This window comes from Geotrypetes seraphini, chromosome 1, assembly GCF_902459505.1.
Source record: "Geotrypetes seraphini chromosome 1, aGeoSer1.1, whole genome shotgun sequence".
Lineage (NCBI taxonomy): Eukaryota > Metazoa > Chordata > Amphibia > Gymnophiona > Dermophiidae > Geotrypetes > Geotrypetes seraphini.
Window position 1 is genome coordinate 499865339 of NC_047084.1, and position 24669 is coordinate 499890007.

Genomic DNA, 24669 nt, shown 5'->3' on the forward strand with positions numbered 1-24669 from the left:
ATCTTGATATAGGGACACTGGATCATTTGTTGTTTTATTGTCCCTTGATACTCAATTTCTGGAAATCAATATGGGGAAAAGTTAATATGATTCTCGGTGTCTCTGTGTCATTGACATACGTTATTGAGACCTAAGAATCCAATCGACACACATAAAAGCAGACTTCTTTTATTATGATGGGGGTTGCTATGCAAATGATAGCCAGGAACTGGAAAAATTATGACAGGTTAAACCTTTCCTTTTGGTGGGAAACATTGTGTTTATATTACAGATATGAGAGAATGAATGCGGAATAGGTGGGGAACAATAAAAAGTTTAAAGAAATATGGGGTCCGTGGGAAACATTTGTTAAATTGAGGACTGATCAATGGGTAAGATCCTTAATTCTCAGAATTTCTTAATTTTCCACACGCATCCAGATAGGGAGGGAGGGTAAGGGAAGGGGCAGGGTGTAAGGTATTTTGTTTTAATATTTGTGCAAGTACAAGTGCTGTTAATTGTTTATATCTGTATGCCTATTTGTTTGCACTTTTTGGTAAGTCTTGAAAATTAATAAAGAATTTAAAATTAAATTTAAAAAATCTGACAGGGTGAGAAAGATGAAAGTCAGTTGATGTTAGACCGAGAGATATCAAGCTATCAGATGTAATGCTGGAAGATTGGGATGCAGAAGAGATCCGTGATTCTGTGTGAAAAGAGATGGGGAAATTTGAAGAGGTATTGATTCCTTCATACTGAGTTGAAGTAGTAAGGAAAACCAAGGTTGTCTGGGCCATCGAGGAGCTATAAGCTGATTCCTGCTTAAGCTTACATAGTAACATACATAGTAACATAGTAGATGACGGCAGATAAAGACCCGAATGGTCCATCCAGTCTGCCCAACCTGATTCAATTTAAATTTTTTTTTTTTTCTTCTTAGCTATTTCTGGGCGAGAATCCAAAGCTTTACCCGGTACTGTGCTTGGGATCCAACTGCCGAAATCTCTGTTAAGACTTACTCCAGCCCATCTACACCCTCCCAGCCATTGAAGCCCTCCCCTGCCCATCCTCCTCCAAACGGCCATACATAGACGCAGACCGTACAAGTCTGCCCAGTAACTGGCCTAGTTCAATCTTTAATATTATTTTCTGATTCTAAATCTTCTGTGTTCATCCCACGCTTCTTTGAACTCTTTGACAAGCATCTTGAGAATGAGGGAGATTGGAGGAAAAGCATAGAGAAACTTGTGAGTCCAATCTAGTAGGAAAGCAAGCAGGAAAGCATCCGCTTCCAGATGGTGAGGAGAGTACTGCTGGGAGCAAAACTGGGACAGTTTGTGGTTGTTGGGGGACAAAAACAGGTCTATCTGAGGTGTCCCCCTCTGAGAGAAGATGTGATGCAGAACTGAGGGACCACTCGTGTGAAGAAACCTGCTGAGCCTGTCTGCAATAAATTTCTGTTCCCCCTTGAATATATATTGCTTTCAGGAATATATTGCAAGCAATGGCCCATGTTCAAATCTTCTGGGCCTACTGAAAAAGACGGAGAGACCCCGTGCCTCCTTGCTTGTTTATGGAATACATCGCAACCTGATTGTCCATGCGAATGAGGATGGTGTTGCTGACAATGTGCTGAAAAGATTGCTCTGAGTTTCAACAGATTTATATGACAAAGGTGGTCCTGGGGAGACCAGTGACCTCGTGTGTGAAGACCCTCCAGATGAGCTCCATAAGCGTAAGTGGATGAGTTCGTGGTCAGAACTTTCTGATGAGGATGGGTATGGAACAAAAATCCTCTGGACAGATTGGAAGAGTTCATCCAGCACTGCAGTGTCTGTTGAAGCGAAGAAGAGAGAGAGTGGGTTGAGTGCTTGAGACCACTGAGATGTGAGAATCCATTGAGGTATCCTGAGACACAGTCTTGCAAATGGAGTAACATGCACTGTGACACAGTAGTACCATCATTTGATTGGCTAAGATTGATAGCAGATGATAAGTCTGAGTGCAAAATTGAATCAAATTGTCTTGTCTTTGCTGCGGCAGAAACACCCTGTGATGAATGGTATCGAGCAGAGCTCGAGATGATTGAAGTTGGGATTTGGGAAAATTGATTTAGAAACCCAACTGTTGAAGAAATATCATTGTCATGCAAGTCGCTACTGTCACCCCTTGTGAGGTAGTGTCCTTGATCAGCCAGTCGTCCAGGTAGGGAAAGACTTGAAGGCCCCAAGACCATAGTGCTGCTGTCAATACAACCAGGCACTTCGTGAATACTCTGGGAGAGGATGCAAGGTCAAAGGGTAGTACTTTGTATTGATAATGGTGAATCACCTTGTGAGTGTAGGCTTCTTTCAGACCCAGAGAGCAAAGCAAGTCATTGCAATCCAAGAGGCGATATAAAGTTGCCAGGGATAACATCCGAAACTTTTCCTTCACTAGACACTTATTGAGCCCCTGATGTCCAAGACTGGACGCAGACCTCCCATCTTCTTTGGAATGAGAAAATAGCAGAGTAAAAACCCTGGTTCCTCTGTGCAGGAGGAACCCTTTTGATAGCATTGAGAAGACAGGATTCTATCTCCCGAAGAAGAAGGGACAGCTGCTAAGAGAGAAAATTAGACTCTTTTGGAGGATGATCTAGAGCAGTGTTTTTCAATCGCTGTTCCGCGGCACACTAGTGTGCTGCGAGATGTTGCATGGTGTGCCGTACGGTCAGGGCCGCCATCAGGGCAGTACCACCAGTCCTGCATTCAGGGGCCCGGAGCTGACAGGGGGCCCGGGCTCCCCCAGGGTCCTAGGCCACAGTCTAGGGAGAGGGGCGGTCCGCCCCACGTGGACAGGAGAGAGCTGGACGGGGGACCCGCGGAGTTCAATACATCTCGAGCCGCGAGGCTCGTCTTCTGTTCCTGCCTGCCCTGCAGCTAACATATAGCCGATCGCAAGCGTTCCCCGATGTCAGTGCTGACGTCGGAGGGAGGGCTTAAGCAAAGCCTGCCCTCCGACGTCAGCGCTGACGTCGGAGAATACTTCCGTTCGGCTATTTGTGCGCGGCAGGGCAGGCAGGAAGCAGAAGACAAGCCTCGCAGCTTGAGCTTCGTTTTGCTGAGAAAGTTGCAAAGATGGGCTGGGAGGCAAACACGGAACACAAAAGGGGGGAGGGAGTGCGTTATGGACACAAGGCATGAACTTGGGAGAGAGGAAGGGAGGGAAAGAGATGCTGAGGTGGGGGAGGGAATGGGTTTTTGGACACAGAAGGCATGGACTTGGGAGAGAGGAAGGGAGGGAAAGAGATGCTGAGGTGGGGGAGGGAATGCGTTTTTGGACACAGAAGAAATGGACTTGGGAGAGAGGAAGGGAGGGAAAGAGATGCTGAGGTGGGGGAGGGAATGCGTTTTTGGACACAGAAGAAATGGACTTGGGAGAGAGGAAGGGAGGGAAAGAGATGCTGAGGTGGGGGAGGGAATGAGTGTTTGGACACAGAAGGCATGGACTTTGGAGAGAGGAAGGGAGGGAAAGAGATGGTTGTGTACACGGGGAATAGAAGAAAGGAGAATTTTTGGTCATAGGGAGGGAGTGAGGTACAGATAGTGGCATACCAGGGTGGGGGGGGCGGTCTGCCCCACCCCGGGTTTACGTCCCAAGGGGGTGCACAGCTGGCCACCCTCCAGTGTTGTCCCTAGGCCGGCAAACTGCGGCTCTTTAGCCACTTGAGTGCCACCGCCGCCATCGGGAACAGGCCGGCGCCAAGTTCTCCCTGCTTTTCCCTGTGGGGCCGGCCAACTCTCGCCACTCGCGTCAATTCTGACGTCGGAGAGGACGTTCTGGGCCAGCCAATCGCTGCCTGGCTGGCCTAGAACGTCCTCTCCGACGTTAGAATTGACGACGGATGGCGAGAGTTGGTCGGCCCCGCGGGGAAGAGAAGCAGGGAGAACTTGGCGCCGGCCTGTTCCCGATGGCGGCGGTGGCACTCAAGTGAATTACTTTATATATAGTCAATATAGGCACAGAGTTAAATTTTTTAACATTTTCTAATGGTGGTGTGCCTCGTGATTTTTTTCATGATTTTTTCATGATTTTTTTCACAGACTTGCACGGTCTGTGTCTGTGTATGGCCGTTTGGTGGAGGATGGGCTGGGGAGGGCTTCAATGGCTGGGAGGGTGTAGATGGGCTGGAGTGGGTCTTGACGGAGATTTTGGCAGTTGGAACTCAGGCACAGTACCGGGTAGAGCTTTGGATTCTCGCCCAGAAATAGCTAAGAAGGAAAAAAAAAAAAAAAAAAAAAAATTTAAATTGAATCAGGTTGGGCAGACTGGATGGACCATTCGGGTCTTTATCTGCCGTCATCTACTATGTTACTATGTTACTATGTTACTATGAAACAAGTGTGCCTTTGCCCAAAAAAGGTTGAAAAACACTGATCTAGAGGAATGTTGATGAAGCAAAGAGAGCCCCCTCCCCATTGCCCACTACCAACAAGGGAGACCTCTGGTAGGTGTCCACCAGGACAGACAGGGAAAAATGTTTGAGTACCTGAATAAATTCATGTAAATCATTCCGAGCTCCCCTGGGAGAATGGTATAGAAAATTGAATCAATAAATAAATATGAACAGTCTTACAAGTGAGGAGGGAAAAGAGGAAGTTGGGAATACATTTTGGAAAAGAGATACCACAAGGGATTTTGAATTTACTTAAAAACACTAGCCCCTTTAATTTGCTCCACAGGAGAATCAGGTTGTGTGTCAGGAGCTCAGGGAGAAAAGATGGCATTACCTCTCCATGATTAATGCAGCTTATGGAGGTTTCACACAAGCTATTTGTTTTGTATAATAATTAAAAGTTTTGCATACATTAACATGTTTTGCATTTTATTATCACTTATTGTGGTAAAGAAATTACGCACTAAGGCCCAGATAATGTATAGGACGCCCTTCCTGACGTTCCTGCCAGTAGACCATCCACCCCACTCTCGATGATCGTGGCAGGGTGCCCAACCTCTCCTGCCCACAGAACCCACAATCTCCAGCAGGAAGGTGCTCAACCCTTCCTGCCGTTAGGCCCCACCCCCCGAAGATCACCGGCAGGAGGGTACCCAACCTCTCCTGTCGGATCCCCCCCCCAATGACCCCCCATCAAAATGCCCCAATCCCCCTCCACGGACCCCCCCAACAAAACCCCCCACCTTGGAAACTCCCCTCAGTCTTACCCGCAAGTTGGCCGGTTGGGTCATCGCATCATCCGGCCAGCAGGCCCGCCTCCATCAAAATGAGGCGGGCCCATCCCTCCCCTGCCCAACCCACAGGATTCTAGGTCCTGATTGGCCCAGGCGCCTAAGGCCCCTCCTATGGAAGGGTGGGTGGGATAAAATGATTGTTTATGGGTATTTGTATGATGTATGTGTTTTTTAGGCTTTATTATCTGTTTATTAATCTATACATTGCACTGTTCAATATTTTGAAACTCAATAAAATATATTTAAATGACAAAATATTATTCCAGCAAGACTGCAAACCCAGTGATATAATGTAGAAAATAAATTTGGTATACATTGGTATATAGTGAGAAGAAAAAAACAAAAGAAATGCCCATTATCTAGAAGCCACCAAGTTTAATTCCTTTTAATTTAATATCCTCGTTGGCTTGAAGACTTATTATTCAAACAACATTTCAATAACTATACACCTCTAGACTCTTGTGCCAGGTGTAATGACTCAAAAATTGATGAATGTTATTTAGGAATGTGTGTTTTGGGTATGTTTTGAGGTATGAGTCATATACCAAAGGCCAAGTGATTCCAAATGACTCTGCAGCAGAAATGAAAACAAAAAAACAACTGTATAAACATGCAACAGCAGAGTTAAAGAAGATCTAGACAAGAAAAGTACCCATGGCTACAAGGCTCTAAGGATCTCAAGCAATACAGTACATTTTGTCTCATTCTATGACTCCTGAAAAAAAAATCTGTGGTCAATAAGACCGTATATCTAGAGTTCTAGCTCCCATAATCAGAGAAAGCTTTAACAGAAGAAATTTCAATAACTCAGCGCAAAACATTGATGAAGTCAGCATGTACCTCACTTTTCATTTACATTAGAAATTCCTGATGATTAATGTTGCTTCTATTTCTATCATTTACAAAGATGGCATTGGCAACATACCCAGTGTAGCACTGGTGTTTCCACGAAACTCGTTCTTACAAAGCCTCATTAGAAAACTTGACTTTCCAACTGCAGCATCTCCAGCAAGGACAATCTTGTATGCCTTCCCTGTGTTGGGATACTTGAGCTCCCTGTCTGTTGCATCAGCCTGAAGTGTGGAAAGTGGTATATTCAATAAAATGAATCTAAGAAACAATTTAGCACAATCTAGCATCAGAGGAAAACACCACAACAGGGAGCACACTGGATACCTGGGGTGAAAGGGCAGAGATGCATTTTCGCTGAGAGGTCCCTGAGGCTCCAGAACTGCTTCGGCTGACTGGGCGTGAAGGTTTCCACTCTAATGTGTTACTGGTGTCTGTCCCATATGACTCTTCATCTCGGATTTCCGGAACCTGGACACAAACAATATTATTAACTTAATCTGTACAAAAGAAGCTATCAAAGAATGACATGTAGCAGTTAGGTACAAACCTGCTACCACATGAAACAGTAGGCACAGCAAAAGCTAAAACAGGTGTATGTGTGTGTGTATGGTGGAGAGGAATATTTTATAACAGCCAAAACTGGAAAAAGATACAAAGGCAACCTAAGTGCCTATTTGCCTTTGTAAAATAGGCACCCAGAGCTAGTCATAGCAATTCACAAATCTTTGTGTGGAAATGCATATCAAGTTTCAAATTTATTAAAATTTGATATACCGCTTATCAAATATCTAAGCGGTGTACATGATTTCAGAACTAAAATTAAAAGGTAATCACAATAACCGAGACAGGCTAACACAAAAGTAGGGATAAAGGGGAGAGAAGTACAATAGACAATAGGAAATAGACATATCAAAAGGGAAACACAATAGGGAGGGTATTAAAAATCCTGACAGACAGTCGAGGCATAAACAATATTAACATTCAAATGCATCCTGGAATATAAATGTTTTTAAGTTAGATAAAATTTAGCAATAGAGGAGTTTTTCCGAAGGTACAAGGATATACTATTCTATAAAGATGGAACAGTGACTGCTCCAAATGTGTGAATGTACAGGTTAATCAGAATGCTGCTCTTAGGGCTTTCCAATTTTGAACCTTCAATTCCAGTAGTGTAGCATGCACTATTTAAAATACTGATTTTAGCATTTAATGCCCTTTAAAATAACAGACCTAATTATTCAAAGCAAAAATTAATTCACTATGAGCCAAAGCCGAGTTCTTAGTTCTAAGCAGAGTGTTTGGTGCTTCTTTCTATTCAGGTGGCATGGAATGCCAGGTATAGGATCTACAAATCTTTTCAGTTATACCACCTCCCCTATGGAATAAACTTCTGACAGCCATTCAGAGAGAAAAAAATTGTTTATCTCTTGGAGAAAGATCAAGGCTTGGTTATTTCAGGAAATAAGCCAAGTAATCATTCAGTTTTATAGACTGGTGGGGTTGATTAACTTGTTATTGCTGTTTCTTTTTAATCATGTGTTTATTTTGATTGACTGTACACTGCTTTGGACATCTTTTTGAACTGAAAGACAGTACTGAGGTCTCAAAAATTAATATTTTATAAAATATGGACAGACATTGCCAATTTTGTCCCCATGCCATACAAACTATGACTCTTAAGAACATAAGAACATAAGAAGCGCCATCTCCGGATCAGACCTTCGGTCCATCAAGTCCGGCGATCCGCACACGCGGAGGCCCTGCTAGGTATACACCTGGCTTATTTTATAGCCAACCATATGCCTCTCTCAAGGAGATATGCATCTAGTTTGCTTTTGAAGCCTAGGACTGTCGATTCCGCAATAATCTCCCCTGGGAGAGTATTCCAGATGTCAACCACTCTCTGTGTGAAGCAGAACTTCCTGATATTAGTCCTGAACTTGCCCCCCCTTAGCTTCATTTCATGTCCTCTTGTCCGTGTCAAATTGGACAATGTAAATAGTTTTTTCTGCTCTATTTTGTCGATTCCTTTCAGTATTTTGAAGGTCTCGATCATATCCCCACGCAGTCTCCTTTTCTCAAGGGAGAACAATCCCAGTGTTTTAAGTCGATCCTCATATTCCAGTTTCTCCATACCCTTCACTAGTTTAGTTGCTCGTCTCTGCACCCTCTCCAGCAGTTTTATATCCTTCTTTAAGTAGGGAGACCAATGTTGGACGCAGTATTCCAAGTGGGGTCTGACCATTGCCCTATAAAGCGGCATTATAACTTTCTCCGATCTACTCGAGATTCCTTTCTTTATCATGCCCAACATTCTATTTGCCTTATTTGCCGCTGCCGCGCATTGTGCCGACGGCTTCAGGGTCCTATCTATCAGTACACCCAGATCCCTTTCTTGTTCACTTTTTCCCAGAGTTGCACCTGACATTCTGTACTCGTATTCCTTATTTTTACTGCCTAAATGCATTACCTTGCATTTCTCCACGTTGAACTTCATCTGCCATTTCTCCGCCCATTTTTCTAACCGACACAAATCGCTCTGGAGTTCCTCACTGTCCTCCTGCGATCTGATTGCTCGGCAGAGTTTTGTGTCGTCTGCAAACTTGATGATCTCACTGGATGTTCCGTTTTCCAGGTCATTGATATAAATATTAAAAAGGATCGGCCCAAGTACCGAGCCCTGGGGTACACCACTAGTCACTTTCTCCCAGTCGGAGAACTTCCCATTTATGCCCACTCTCTGCTTCCTGTTTTCCAGCCATTTGCCTATCCATCTTTGTATATCTCCCTCTATGCCATGGCTTTGTAGTTTCCTAAGAAGTCTTTTGTGTGGAACTTTGTCAAATGCTTTCTGGAAGTCCAAGTATATTATGTCCACCGGCTTTCCACTATCAATTTGCTTGTTCACGGTCTCAAAGAATTGGAGTAAATTCGTCAAACACGATTTCCCTTTCCTGAATCCATGTTGACTGGGTTTCATCAAGTCGTGTGTGTCCAAGTGCTGAACTATGCTATCCTTGATCAGTGATTCAATCATCTTGCCGGGGACAGATGTAAGACTCACAGGTCTATAGTTGCCCGGTTCTCCTCTCGATTCTTTTTTGAAAATTGGCGTGACGTTCGCTTTCCTCCAGTCGTCTGGTATCTGACCAGTTCTGATTGACAGGTTTGCAAGTTTTTGCAGTAACTCTCCGATTTCGACCTTCAATTCCTTCAAGACTCTCGGGTGAATTTCATCCGGTCCAGGGGATTTGTCACTTTTAAGTTTGTCGATCTGGTAGTATATCTGATCTAAGTTCACTTCAACTGTGGTGAGGCTGTCCTTTATTTCTCCTGTAAACAGTTTCTCCACTTCAGGTATTGTTGAGGTGTCCTCCTTCGTAAAGACAGACGCAAAGAAGGAATTTAGTTTGTCTGCGATTTGTTTATCTTCCTTGATGTACCCTTTTCTTCCCATGTCGTCCAGGGGTCCCACTGCCTCTTTTGCAGGTTTTTTCCCTTTCACGTATCTAAAGAAGGGCTTGAAGTTTTTGGCCTCCCGGGCTATTTTTTCCTCATAGTCCTATTTTGCATCCCTCACCGCCTTGTGACATTTCTTCTGTTCATCTTTATGTTTGTTCCAGGCTTCGGTTGTCTTCGTGCATTTCCATTTTTTGAAAGAGTCCTTCTTTTCTTTTATGGCTTCCTTCACCTGTATGGTAAGCCATGCCGGTTCTCCTTTGCCTTTAGTTCTCCGATCTTTGGAAATCCTCGGAATGTAGAGATCTTGTGCTTCTGCAATAGTATTTTTCAATAGGCACCATGCCTGGTCTACTGTTTCAAGTTTGTCCACCTTACAACTCCTTTACACGATCCACATAAAAGTAGGTACAATCTTTCAGTGTACCTACTTTTTCCAAGTGCATAAATAGTAACATAGTAGATGACGGCAGATAAAGACCCGAATGGTCCATCCAGTCTGCCCAACCTGATTCAATTTAAATTTTTTAATTTTTTCTTCTTAGCTATTTCTGGGCAAGAATCCAAAGCTTTACCCTGTACTGTGCATGGGTTCCAACTGCCAAAATCTCTGTTAAGACTTACTCTAGCCCATCTACACCCTCCCAGCCATTGAAGTCCTCCCCAGCCCATCCTCCACCAAACGGCCATATACAGACACAGACAGTGCAAGTCTGCCCAGTACTGGCCTTAGTTCAGTATTAGAGAATGACACGGGGAAAAAATCTGTCCCCGTCACTGCACCGTCCCCGGCCCACCATCCTCTGCACCGCCCTATCACCGCCGTTCCCTTCACCGCCCCGTCACCGTCACCGCCATCCCTTTCACCGCCCCGTCACCGCCACTGCCATCCCATTCACCGCCCCGTCACCATCCCCGTCTAGCACCCATCTTCTTCCCTCCGCTCCCCCATAGTCTGGCATCTGTCTTCTTCCCTTCCAGCATCTTCTCCCCACTCTGCCTTCCACATTTCCTTTCAGGGTCTGTTCCTCTCTACCCTCTTTCAATGTCTGTTCTATTCCTTTCCACCACCACCCTTCCCTCCCTCCTTTACCATCTGTTCCTTTCTACCACCCTTCCTTCATATCTTCTATCAGTCCCCCCACCATCACTAGCAGTCTCTCTTCTCCCTTACCATGAGCAAATAGAACTTCTGAAAATTGTATTGCTGAGGCATTATTTTTAGTACGCCTTTTTTTCCAGATGGATAATGACATCAATTTTATAATTCTTACTGTCTGCTCTGATTTCATTCACAATTTGGTTTGTGTTTTGTACCTGAGGATTCCATGAGGCATTTAACCTTTTCCTGTCTCTTCTGTGATTTCAAATTGATTCCTTCAATAATGGAGTCTCAAGGCAGTAGCAGTTTTCTATTTTGGTCTCTTTTGACATTGTTTAAGGGATTTCTTGTACATTTGGTGCTGGTCTTCTTTGATGAGGTCACTTCAGAATCTATTTCCAAGGAAGAGAAACTTTTTCCCTTTCACCCCCTCCTTCCTTGTGTGAGCCGGAACACGCGGTCCCCGCAAGCAAGTAATTTTATATCATTTTCATTCTATTCATTCATAGAAATTAAAGTCTAGATAATGCCAGTCACATAACAAAACATGATTTTACAAAAATAATTCCCTGCACAGTCAAGCCTGCAAGGATTACTAGATGTCTTTCAGCAGCTCCCCTCCCTCCCTCCCCCTTACCTTTGTGGCCAAGTCAAAATGATCTACCAACAATAAAATCTTAAAAACACAAAGCACGCTGTACGCAGAGAAAATGTTAATTATCATTTATATTCCGCGGGTTTTCAAAGAGGTCAAGGCAGATGACTTTATGCAATGTCACCTCAGTAACAACTATACAAAAATAGACAAATATTCCCCCTCCCTTTTTACTAAACTGCAATAGCGGTTTTTAGCGCAGGGAGCTGCGCTGAATGCCCTACGCTGCTCTCGATGCTCATAGGTCCCTGCGCTAAAAACCGCTATTGCGTTTTAGTAAAAGGGGGCCATAGTGCAAAATATAGACAGCATATATAAATTCTCAAAACGGACACATTTTGATCACTAAGTGATAAAATCATTTTTCCTACCTTTTTGTCTGGTGATTTCATGAGTCTCTGGTCCTTCTTCTGATCCTTCTTGTTTCTTCTCCTGCCCCCCCCCTCTTTCTTTCTCTCTCCCCCTGGCTCCCCTCTTTATTTCTGCCTTTCTTTCTCTCTCCCCCTGGCCTCCCTCTTTATTTCTCTCTCCCCCTGGCCCTCCTCTTTCTTTCTGCCTTTCTTTCTCTCTCCCTCTGGCCCCCCTCTTTATTTCTGCCTTTCTTTCTCTCTTCCCTTGGCCTCCCTCTTTATTTCTCTCTCCCCCTGGCCCTCCTCTTTCTTTCTGCCTTTCTTTCTCCCCCTCTTGACCCCCTCTTTCTTTCTGCCTTTCTTTCTCTCTCCCCTTGGTCCCCCTCTTTCTTTCTGCCTTTCTTTCTCTCTCCCCCTGACCCCTCTTTATTTCTGCCTTTCTTTCTCTCTCCCACTGGCCCCCCTCTTTATTTTTTCCTTTCTTTCTCTCTCCCCCTAGCCCCCACAAAGCCATCGTGCCAATTTCTCCACTTCCACGATTCTTTCCCTACCCTCACCCCCAAGCCAGCAGCCGATTTCTCCCTGCTCCTTCCCCGATGTCCTGAACTTCATCCAGCAGCAGCAGCATTCACAATTCACTCCTGTTGCCCGCTTCAGGCCTTCCTCTGTCGGGTCCTGTCTTCATGAAAACAGGAAGTAAGCAGGACCCGGCAGAGAACAAGGCCTGAAGCCTGCAACAGCAGCAAATTGTAAACGCTGCTGCTGCCCAAAGAAGGTAATGGAGCACCGAGGCAGACCGCTTCTCCCCCCTCCCAGCCGAACCCCCGCTGACCCTATCTCCCCCCCCGTGAACCTTTCCGACCCTCCCAGCGAGAGCAGCAAACCTCCTTCACGGCTTTCTCCTCCCTCTGCCGCGTCACTGATGACGTCATCAGTGATGCGGCAGAGGGAGGAGAAAGCCGACGCTACTGGAGGGAGGTTTTCTGCTTTCGCTGGGAGGGTCGGAAAGGTTCACTTGGGGGGGAGAGATAGGAGGGTCAGCGGGGGTTCGGCTTGGAGGGGGGAGAAGCGGTCTGCCTCGGTGCTCCAAGGCCTGGCGCCATTCCCTTTTTCGCCCCTCCCGCCCCCCCCCCCCTTGGTACACTACTGCTCTCCAGCTCTCCTTAGTTTGCCGGTTTTCTTTTTCGGCGACCGGCACGCTTTCAAAGAGCCGCGCATGCGCGGCTGCTCAAAGTTCAATCTTCTGCTCTGCTGCAACTTCCTGTTTCCGGTTGGATCAGAGCAGAAGATTGAATACTGAGCAGCCGCGTATGCGCGGCTCTTTTGAAAGCGTTCCGGTCGCCGAAAAAGAAAGCCGGCAAACTAAGGTGAGGTGGAGAGAGGAAGCTGGTTAAACGATCGAGCCGACGGGCGGGTGGGGGCTGCGGGGACCGTACGATCCTTTATGCCTCACTGCGGTGACAAGACCATTCACCGCTCCACGGGGCGGTGATAGCCTTGTCCCCATCCCCGCAGAGGCTGCTAATTTTCATTCCCCGTTTTTGGCGGGTTACCCGCGGCTTATCGCAGTAGCCGCGGGTAAACTGCCACCGTGTCATTCTCTATTCAGTATTTAATCTTATTTTCTGATTCTAGATCCTTTGTGTTCATCCCACGCTTCTTTGAACTCAGTCACAGTTTTACTCTCCACCACCTCTCTCGGGAGCGCATTCTAGGCATCCACCACCCTCTCCGTAAAGTAGAATTTCCTAACATTGCCTTTGAATCTACCACCCCTCAACCTCAAATTATGTCCTCTGGTTTTACCATTTTCCTTTCTCTGAAAAAGATTTTGTTCTACGTTAATACCCTTCAAGTATTTGAACGTCTGAATCATATCTCCCCTGTCTCTCCTTTCCTCTAGGGTATACATATTCAGGGCTTCCAGTCTCTCCTCATACGTCTTCTGGCGCAAGCCTCCTATCATTTTTGTCGCCCTCCTCTGGACCGCCTCAAGTCTTCTTACGTCCTTCGCCAGATACGGTCTCCAAAATTGAACACAATACTCCAAGTGGGGCCTTACCAATGACCTGTACAGGGGCATCAACACCTTCTTCCTTCTACTGACTACGCCTCTCTTTATACAGCCCAGCATCCTTCTGGCAGCAGCCACTGCCTTGTCACACTGTTTTTTCACCTTTAGATCTTCGGACACTATCACCCCAAGGTCCCTCTCCCCGTCTGTGCAATCAGCTTCTCTCCTCCCAGCATATACAGTTCCTTCCTATTATTAATCCCCAAATGCATTACTCTGCATTTCTTTGCATTGAATTTTAGTTGCCAGGCATTAGACCATTCCTCTAACTTTTGCAGATCTTTTTTCATATTTTCCACTCCCTCTTCGGTGTCTACTCTGTTACAAATCTTGGTATCATCTGCAAAAAGGCACACTTTTCCTTCTATCCCTTCAGCAATGTCACTCACAAACATATTGAACAGGATTGGCCCCAGCACTGATCCCTGAGGGACTCCACTACTCACCTTTCCTTCCTTCGAGCGACTTCCATTAACCACAACCCTCTGGCGTCTGTCCGACAGCCAGTTTCTGACCCAGTTCACCACTTTGGGTCCTAACTTCAGCCCTTCAAGTTTGTTCAACAGCCTCCTATGAGGAACTGTATCAAAGGCTTTGCTGAAATCCAAGTAAATTACATCTAGCATATGTCCTTGATCCAGCTCTGTGGTCACTCAATCAAAAAATTCAATCAGGTTCGTTTGGCACAATTTACCTTTTGTACCTAAGTGCAATTTGTACCTAAGTGCAATTTTACAGCAACTCCTTTTTGTGTGTACTACATTCAAATGGAAAATGCCTTTAATGCTGTGTCCTTACAGATTTTAGGTGGTATATAAATTTTAAAATAAATAAACAATGATTAAGTTTCTCTGTTGGTTTAAACACTAAATTATAAAAATTTTAAGTTAAGATTGAAGAAAGATGAATAAAGAATTTTTAAATACAGCAAGAGAAATTTAGAATAGGAGGAGGAGGTTTAGAGGATCTATGATGGAAACTTGGAACCAGTCAGTCTTGGTATAAGGTTAATTTACCTATTTCCAAGCCAGTTTCTGAGATCCTCAATCTCTTTTCTCTTAATTCTAACACTCTTTATACCCTATTGTGGGATCTTCGGCACAGTTAATGTCCCAATGTTCAGGACCCAGATATTGGACATATCAATTATGCAGGTCAGAGCCTGAGATGGTCTGATTACATCGAAAGCATTTCTTATATCCTCTTGGTACCATCTTTGACATGGAGGGGAAAATGGTTGACACTATATCAAAGGGCACAATGGTCCAGGGAGTTCAACTGAAAAGTATCCTAAAATCTAAGCGTGGTTTTTTTACACTGATAGTATATTTATACATAGGGGGATGGGGGATGGTATAAATTTATTTTTAAAGGTTAATCATTAAATAAGTTTATAATATTTATAAGATATTTTTGATTGAAATATTTAAGGGAAGGGTGGGTGGGGAGGGATTAATTTATATATTTAGGATGACATTAGTAAGAAATTCAAGTGATGTGTTTATTTTTTATGATGTAATATTGTGTACTTGTTGTAAGATGATAAAATGAATAAAGAATTGGGAAAAAAAAGAAAAGTATCCTAAAAATGATTGCTGCTCCTGGGAGGTAAAGAGGCTAGAGGTGGCCTGAAAGTCAAAAATTGAAAATCTGACAAAAATGAATCAAAGTAGTGTTAAATACAGGAGCATGATGAAAACAAAGAATTATGATGAAACCTATCAAAAAGGATGGGAAGGCACAAAAAAATGTTTTGATGCACTGAAGATAAAATTAATGACAAAGCTTCACAGCTCTACAGAGCACAAAGAACTGATAGTCCCCTGAGATGATGTTGGGTGGGAAGGTACCATTATGAGCACGCAGTATGGGCACTGACTAAATATTTAAAGTGACGGTGCACTTGGTAGTCTCCGTACCAGGTTCTGTGATTGACGTCACCCATATGTGAGAATATGATGCCTGTATGTACTTGGAGAATCACCCATTCAAATTAATTTAGAATTACCCCCCTTCCTCCAAACCCATGTCAGGCCATCCACCATCTTTTTTTAAACTTTTTTAAAGATATCAATTTCACAGCTGGGAAGTAAGTATGGTTTCCAAATGAAAGCCCTTATTTAAAAATCCATTAAGCTTCTGAGCTTACATCTGTGTCAGAAGCATCGCCACCAAAGCTCTCTTGCGGATGTGACCTTTTAAATACACTTTGATGCTTGTACTCCACTTCTGAATCATACTCATTCGAGTCTCTTAAGGTAGACAAACCACTGTCAATGCAGCTTTCCGGCAGGCTGTCTACTTCACAATTTATTCTTTGCATAGGATCACACAAAGCAAGAGAATCATAATCTTCATCCATGTAGGAAGACCGTGGAGACCTGACCAAAAAAGAAAAACATATATTAGTATATCCTATACATGTTCCATTCGCCAAAGAATATTTCAATAGTATTGCAAAGAACAGTAACTGGATATAGCCTGAAAGTTAATATAGTAATTAACATATCAGATATTGTCTTATTGAGATAAGGAGAATCAATTCGATATTTACTGGTCATAAAGAACAATTTAATTATTTATTAGGGGACTTGAAAAAAAAGGGAGCATACTGAAGGATTTGAAGGTTTTACTTCAGTGTAAAACAATAAAAGGGTAGGAGGGCAGGAAAGTGCCTAGGTTGGGAGGGCAGGAAAGTGCCTAATTTAAAGAGATAAATAAGCACTTGTTTGTCTTTATAACATTTTCCCAATAAAGCTGTAAAAATTCAGCTAAAATGAAACTGCTGCTCATTTATGATTACTCAGAAGTAGACATAAAATACATGTGTAAATTGCAACTACACCTGCACTCTGCCCCCCAAAAAAAAAACCCCAAAAAAACTCACACACACTTACACTTGACTTGTGTATAAGTATTCATGCTCTTGTCCATACAAAATCTTTTACAAATTGTTGCTTACAATATACAGTCCTAAACTCCTAAACTAAGGCCATCTTCTATCAAACTGCAATAGCAGTTTTTAGTACGGAGAGCCGCGCTGAATGGCCCATGCTGCTCTCGACACTCATTGAGTTCCTATGAGCGTCAAGAGCAGCGCAGGCCATTCAGTGCAGCTCCCCGCACTAAAAACTGCTATCGCAGTTTGATAGAAGAGGGCCTAAATGTACAGGAAAAAAATGTTCTGATTTCTTAGGATAGGATTAGGAAGCCTAAAATCAGACTATTAATTCTCATTCCCAGATAATTATCCACAAACAGAATTATCCTAGAAAGGTAAACCTGACAATTCCAAGGGCTATCTTTCTTGAAGGAAATGATTTTGTCATGAGTAGGAAGCACTATTGCCATGCTGTAATTAATTAGCACAGTTTAATCAAGCACACGTGTTTCTAACCACAATAGAGAATATTTTTAAAAAACCAAACAAACCATACCTGTCATAAGATGAAAAGTGAGGAGAGTGACGTCCATTGAATTTGGAACTGCTTATGGAAATTGTGCTCCCTGGTGATGTATTGTTTATCCGCTGGAACACATATAACATATGTCTAAAGCTGTATTCCATTTCTATGTACAACATTCATTTCTGTGTAATGTATTTAAATTTTTAAAGTTTTAGCTTCTTATGATGAGAGAAAAATATTAGAAGTACAGCAAATCTGAACCAATGTGGATAAAAGCAGTGCTGAGTTTCCATTGGTCTATATTTGCTACCTTTTACTGGTTCTGAATACACAAAAATTAAAAAGAAACAGGAAGAGAAAATAAGTCCAGACTTCAGGGGACAATGGCAATGTAAGCATCCACAAAGAAATCTGCCAGCATATATGAACTCCATTCTTAAGGACTACAGAGTTGTGAAAAAGCAGTTACTGTAACAGCAGGAAGATATTCTCATGCGTGGGTGACGTCATCCTCAGAGCCCAGTACGGATAGTGGTAAAAGTGAATTGCCACTTTAAGTTTTTAGAAACTTTGAGACTGCCTGCACCGCACACGGACAAATGCCTTCCTGCACGATACCGGCTCATGGTACTTCAGTTCTGTAAGCCAGTGATTCCCAACCCTGTCCTGGAGGAACACCAGGCCAATCGGGTTTTCAGGCTAGCCCTAATGAATATGCATGAGAGAGATTTGCATATGATGGAAGTGATAGGCATGCAAATTTGCTTCATGCATATTCATTAGGGCTAGCCTGAAAACCCAATTGGCCTGGTGTTCCTCCAGGACAGGGTTGGGAACCACTGCTGTAAGCAAGCTAAGAAGCCAACCAGGAGAGATGTGAGATGCGAGAATATCTGCCTGCTGCTCCTGGATAACACCTGTTACGGTAAGTACTGTGCTTTATCCTAGGACAAGCAGGTAGCATATTCTCCCTAGCTGAACATAATGGGATGAAGGGAGAGTTGTCCATTAAGAAGAAAATTAATTCTGTAATACTGCTTGCTCGAAACGACCATCTGGTCTGGAATAGGATTCTAGACAGTAGTGAGGACCTGGCAACTCAGTTTCAATACCGAAAAATGTAAAGTCATGCACCTTGGCAGCCAAAATCCATGCAAGACTTACACCTTTAATGGTAAAATCCTACAAAGGACTGTAGCAGAACGTGACTAAGGGGTGATCATCAGTGAGGACATGAAGACTGCCAAGCAAGTGGAGAAAGCTTCATCTAAGGCTAGACAAATCATAGGTTGTATACGTAGGTGTTTCGTCAGCCGGAAGCCCGAAGTCATTATGCCATTGTATAGATCCATGGTGAGACCCCATCTGGAGTACTGTGTACAATTTTGGAGGCCGCATTATCGCAAAGATGTGCTGAGACTTGAGTCGGTCCAGCGAATGGCCACCCGGATGGTCTCGGGACTCAAGGATCTCCCATATGAGGAAAGGCTGAAAAAATTGCAGCTATACTCACTCGAGGAACGCAGAGAGAGGGGAGACATGATCGAGACGTTCAAATATCTCACGGGCCGTATCGAGGTGGAAGAGGACATCTTCTTTTTCAAAGGCCCCAGGGCAACAAGAGGGCATCCGTGGAAATTCAGGGGCGGGAAACTACACGGTGACACCAAGAAATACGTCTTCACCGAGAGGGAGGTTGATCACTGGAATGATCTTCCACTGCAGGTGGTCGAGGCCAGCAGCGTGCCTGATTTTAAGTCAAATGGGATCGTCACGTGGGAGTTGGCTGGGGGGTTCTCAGAGTGGTTCTTCTGATTGACTTTACCTGTGTGATTATTAGTTACTTCACTGTGGAACTTTCACTATTTTGGTTAAGCACACGTGAGGTATCCTATGATGGTGTGCAGGCAGAGGTTTGATCACTTTTGCCTTGTTATGTAAAGCGCTGGAGAATTTCTCCTTTTCGCTAACCTCTCACGCTGAGAATACCCCGTTTCACTAATATTTTCAAATTTAATGAAATTCACGCTTTTGTGTTGTCTCACACAGATTTGCTAATCATTAGATTACCATTCTCAGAACTTTTTGACTTGTTCTGCCTTTTGGTCTGTGTCTTTTGGAACAGAATTAAGGCAATTTGTGATTGTGGGGAGACTCAAACTGGTCTATTTGAGAAGTTCCATGTAGCAAGAACATGTGGTGCAAGACTCTGGAGTTGAGAGTCCACTCGTATGGTTGTAGAAATCTGTTGAGTTTGTCAGCTAGAGTATTCAGTTTGCCTTGTACATATATGGCTTTGAGAAGTATGTTGCAAGCAAATTGCTCAGTTCCGTATGTATTGTCTCTTGACAGAGAGAGAGAGAGCCTGTTCATCCTTGTTTGTTGATGTAGTACACCACTACTTGATTGTCTGTTCGAACAAGGAGTACTTGGTTGGAAAGACTCTCTTGAAAGGTTTTGGGTTTGTTTTTGTTTTTTTAGAGCATTGTGAATTGCTTGTAGCTCTAACAAGTTGATGTGGAATGTCTTCTCTTGATCAGACCACCGGGCTTGTATCCTGGGACTGTCCAGGTATGCACCCAAGCATACATGGACCCATCCATGGTAAATACTTTCACATGAAAGACAGACCTCTGGAAAGACTGGATGTATTCATCCACTGAAGAGACTGATGAAGAGGTGAAGTGACAGATCTTTTGAGATAAGAGATTGAGAGCTTGAGACCATTGAAATGCTAGAGCCCACTAAGCTGATCTGAGATGAAGCCTTGCGAAGGGGGTAACATGAACTGATGAGGCCATGTGACCCATGAGTCGCATGAGCTGTCTTGCTGAGATGGTTTGTAGAGTAGAGACACAATTGCAAAGTGGAAGTAAAGTATCTTGTCTTTGTTGAGGTAGAAACATCCTTAGATGAATGGTGTCGAGTAAGGCTCCTATGAATTGTAGCAGTTGAGAAAGTTGAAGTTGCAACTTTGGGAAGTTGACTTCAAATACTAGAAGTTTAAGAAAAGTTATCGTCAATTGTTGCCAAACATACTGTTTGAGGAGATGTAGCTTTTATTAGACACGTTTTATAATATTATACTCTAAGATATATAATTTCATGCCATTCTATTTCCCTTTTATTAGGCAGGCATCTACATATGGAAACACTTGAAACCCATGAGTTCGGAGAGTTGCTGCCATGACCACTAGACACTTGGTGAATACTCTTGGAGAAGAAGCCAGGCTGAATAGCAGAACTTTGTACTGGAAGTGTTGATGAGCTATTTGAAAAGACAGAAATTTTCTGTGGTCGGGATGCATGGATATGTGTATGTAGGCCTCTTTGAGGTCTACAGTAGAGCATATAGCCAATTGTTTCATTTTAGAAGAGGGTATAGTGACTCTAAAGATAGCATGTAAAATTTCTCTTTGACTAGATATTTGTTTAAGGCTCAGAGGTCGAGAATTGGACAAAAACCTCCCATCTTCTTTGGAATTAGGAAAATCTGGATATTTCCGAGAAGAGGGAACCACTTCAATGGCATTTAGTTGAAGAAGAGCTTCGATTTCCTGAAGAAGAATGGACATCTCTGGGATGTGAAAGAAGACTCTCTTGAAGGGTGGTTCGGGGGAATGGTTACAAAATGGAGAGAATAATCCTCCTTGATGACTTTCAGGACCCAAGAGTCTATAGTGATGAGTCCAGTGCCAATGAAACAATTGCAGTCAACCTCCAACGGGTTGGTGAAGAGGCTGAGAGGAAGGAATTTTGGCAATGCTCTCTAGAAGCACATCAAAAAGACTGAGTTGGCTTTTGAGGGGCCAAAGATTGAGTTTTCTGAGGTCTCTGTTGTTTTTGCCTCTTCTGTGGTAGAGGTTTTATAGAAGACGATGTGGCTGGATACCTTCTCTTGTTGGAATAAGAAGCAGTTTTGAAGCAGGCTTAGATTGATGACTCTTAGTCTTAGATCTGTTTTAAGAGCTCAATTTCTGCTCATGGCTGAGTAAGCTTATGAGTAGCCATCTCTATTCGGTCGCCAAAGAGTCCTTCACCAAGACATGGGATATTGGCTAAGCGATCTTGAAGATTAATATCTATATTGAAAACTCGCAGCCAAGCAAGATGCCTCATAGCCGCAGACATGGCAGATGCTCTTGATGTTAGTTCAAATGCCGTTCTTGCCAAATATTTTCTGGTTTGAAGGATACTGTTAAGTAGTCTGCTGAAAATCTGCAAGATGGTCTGAGGGAATATGCTGTTCAAAATCAGTCAACTTCTTTGACAGATATGTAGAAGTTCTTTGACAGATATGTAGAAGTTGTAATTAAGAACTCTATTAGCTAACAGAGAGCTTAGTAAAGACAGCGACCAAATTTAGCCACAGTGCGACCCTCTCAACCTGGTGAAGCAGAAGCCCTGGAGCTGGAGGATTTTTAAAGGGTTGATTCCACAAGCAACGATTGATGTTGGAGTTGTGGCTTATCAAAGCCAGGACAGGATATTATTCTGTAGAGCTATAGTGACAAAGAGAAGTCTCTCAATTTTTAAAAAGCGCCTCTTTGAGGAGACCGTGTAAAGGCAACTTAAGCTCCTTAGGAGGTTCATCAAAATCCAAGTAATCAAGGAGCTCTGCTCTAGTCTCAGTGTAAGCCTCTAATATGACAGGGATAGCCTTTCCCAACTGTCTAATATATCTAGTAAAGGAAAGTCCTTCAGGAACAGATCATCTAGGAGGAGGATGGACAGCTCTGAAGGAATACCATATGATTCAGGAGCAGATAAAGTTGGCTCACATTCAGAATGTGTGGCCATGAGAGCTCAGAGCCATAAGTCCCAGGTGGCCAGTGGGACCTGCAAGAAGAACTTCTCTGATGTCATTGGTACCAATCCGATGAGGATGAAGAGGAATGAAGCAAAGATCTTTTATATCTGGAAGCACAGGATCGATGTGAGTGAGAACGACGATGCTTTGATGAAGAACGTCAATGCTTTGATGGAGCGCATTGAGGTCTAATGGAAGAGCGCCAACAGGAAGTAGATCAGGAATCGGTACCATGCGGCCTTGGAGTGATATGCTTAGGCTGGGCTAGTGCTGAGGAGACAATGTAAGCACCAGTGTCGAGTGCAATTTGAAGATGTCACTGATCTCCCTTCAGAAAAACTCAAGTTGTTCCCTGAAGATCTGCACAGGTACCCTTGGCTCAACAACTGCTACCATCAGTACAACAGGGTGTCAAGAGTGGATGACCTTGAAGAGGATTCACGTCCTGAAGGAGATACAGCCTGGACTGAAGGAGAGCATTGGTGTCGATGTTTGGCCTGCATCGAGAGAATTGATGCTGTAGGTCTGCGACACTTGCTGGGAAGAGGATGGCTTCTCAGCAGGCTTCCCCAACACAGGAATGACATCTGATGTCGATAGTGGTACCAGTACCGAAGGGTTTGATTGCTCTCCAGAGTCCATTGTTGAGCGGAACAGCTTCTCCTGCTATATGCAATGAGCTTTCAATGAGCGTTTTTGTAAGGTGGAACAATGTGTACAGGTATCTACCCAATGTTCAGGGCCCAAACACTACAAATACCATCTATGCAAGTCAGTGATTGAGATAGGGCGCTGACACCGGCAGTACTTTTTAAAACTGCTCGATGGTTTCAACATGGATGGAAAAATCTCGGCAGCAAGGTTAAACTCAATGGTGACTGAAAAGAGAAAAGCCCGCAGAGGTAGAACAAAAGAGGGCCGAGAGCCTGACTATTAAAACGTAAAAGAATATAACTTTAAAAAAAAAAACCAGACCAAAGAAGAGAGTAAAATAATAAAGATAATATCCGAAAGATAGCAAAAAGCCAAGAAAAGAAGACGTTGGCAGGAAGTCAACGTTCACACCGGATACAGTCAAGAAAAAACCACTTCTTCGCTCCGTAGAAAATGAAGAACTGAGGTACCACAAGCCGTAGTCAGGCAGGAAGGCACTCGTGCATGCACAGTGTGGGCAGTTGCAAAGTTTCTAAAAACAAAGTGGCAATACTCTTTTCCCACTGTCCATACTTGGCTATGTGGATGAGGTCACCCACATGTAAGATTATGCTGCTTGCTTTTCCTAGGATAATGACTGTCATGTTTTAAAAACAATTTCATTCTGCTCAGAGGGACAAATAATCCCACTTTAAAAGCATTTTTTAGCAGCTGGCTAGGATGACTGAATTTTCACCTATGTCTAGCTAGCTAGACCATCTAGTCAAGACAGCTCTCTCATGTTCAGGGATAATCACCTGACTTTTCTAACATGGCTCACATTATGAGTAGCTAAATCTAGCAATCAAATGAAAGTTGGTGACTAGATTTAGCAGGTCAGCATCAGCAAATTTTCTATTGCTCTGCTCTAGCTATCATACTATGGCAGCTAGACTTCCTGGAATATAAGCCTTGTGGTCACAACTTTCACAGATCAAGGTGCTATTGTGTCACATGCAGTAAAATACATACCAAAGATCTGTTGTACTTGATCAAACTGTTTTCCAAAGTACTCCTTAAGCCATCATTACTGTCATGCAGCTTTCGGTTTGCTTTTCTGGAATTCAAAAGACAGTAAAATCAGTTACAAACCAAGAGAAAAAAACCTCCACTGTTGGCTGTTTTCCAGCCAATAATCTGCAATTTTGTTGAGATAAAATATCTGCTAGTTAAATTAAATGGTTCTCTTATTAGTTCTAATTTGTATTTAATTTCCAAAAAAATAATCAAGGGTTGAAAAGCACCTCTTTCTCCTTTATACCTGTAATTATTAATAGAAAAAAAATCTGGTTATAATTCTACTGTCCCTTTACAGATGGTTCCTCACCTTCATACTTTACTGTACAAGGAAAGCCATAAACTGTAAAACTAGTTTTTGTTCCACTGAAAAGGAAAAGGGAAGGAGCCACGAAACTTCTATCTTACAAAGCATATGAAGGAATAGTTTGAATCAAACTGACACTTAGATTGCAAAGAGTTTAACAAAAGCCTTGCTGCAAATAAGTAGGTCAGTCTGAAATGTGCCAATTCATGACAACCAAAGCAACATTCATCATTTAGAATACAGGATACTTGGCTTCCTCATTTCCTTCAGACTGCATATTTTTAAATGGCAGTGTATAGTTCTGATAAAACATGCAAGGGATGGTATAAGAACATAAGAATAGCCTTACTGGGTCAAGCCCAGTAGCTCGTTCTCACGGTGGTCAATCCAAGTCACTTGTACCTGGCCAAAACCCAAGGAGTAGCAGTGGCTTCCCGCATATCTTTCTCAATAACAAGAAAATGCCCAAGCCTTTCTTAAAACCAGTTAAACTATCCGCTCTTACTACAACCTTAGGCAATGCATTCCAAAGCTTAACTATTCTCTGAGTGGAAAAAAAATGTCCTCCTATTGGTTTTAAAAGTATTTCCCTGTATGCTGAACCATAGGGTACTCCATCTATCCTTGCGAGCATGTCCATCTATCCTTGCAAAAGATGTCAATCAGAGCTTTTGAACACCTCCTCCTTCTCCCCAGACTCCGCTGCCCCCTTCAGTTCATACCAAAGCATGC

The 24669-nt window shown here is 43.3% G+C and overlaps 1 protein-coding gene across 4 annotated transcripts in view; it reads right to left on the minus strand.

Annotated features, from left to right (window-relative positions):
* RASEF (RAS and EF-hand domain containing) overlaps positions 1-24669 on the minus strand; it is a 214242-nt gene that overhangs the window by 76701 nt on the left and 112872 nt on the right. For all 4 annotated transcript variants that reach the window (XM_033927395.1, XM_033927414.1, XM_033927404.1 and 1 more), the window contains exons 8-12: positions 23586-23670; positions 17141-17232; positions 15853-16084; positions 6388-6531; positions 6137-6284 (exon numbers count right to left, since the gene is read on the minus strand). In XM_033927395.1, the coding sequence (XP_033783286.1) occupies positions 6137-6284; positions 6388-6531; positions 15853-16084; positions 17141-17232; positions 23586-23670 (701 nt within the window). The remainder of the gene's footprint in view (positions 1-6136; positions 6285-6387; positions 6532-15852; positions 16085-17140; positions 17233-23585; positions 23671-24669) is intronic.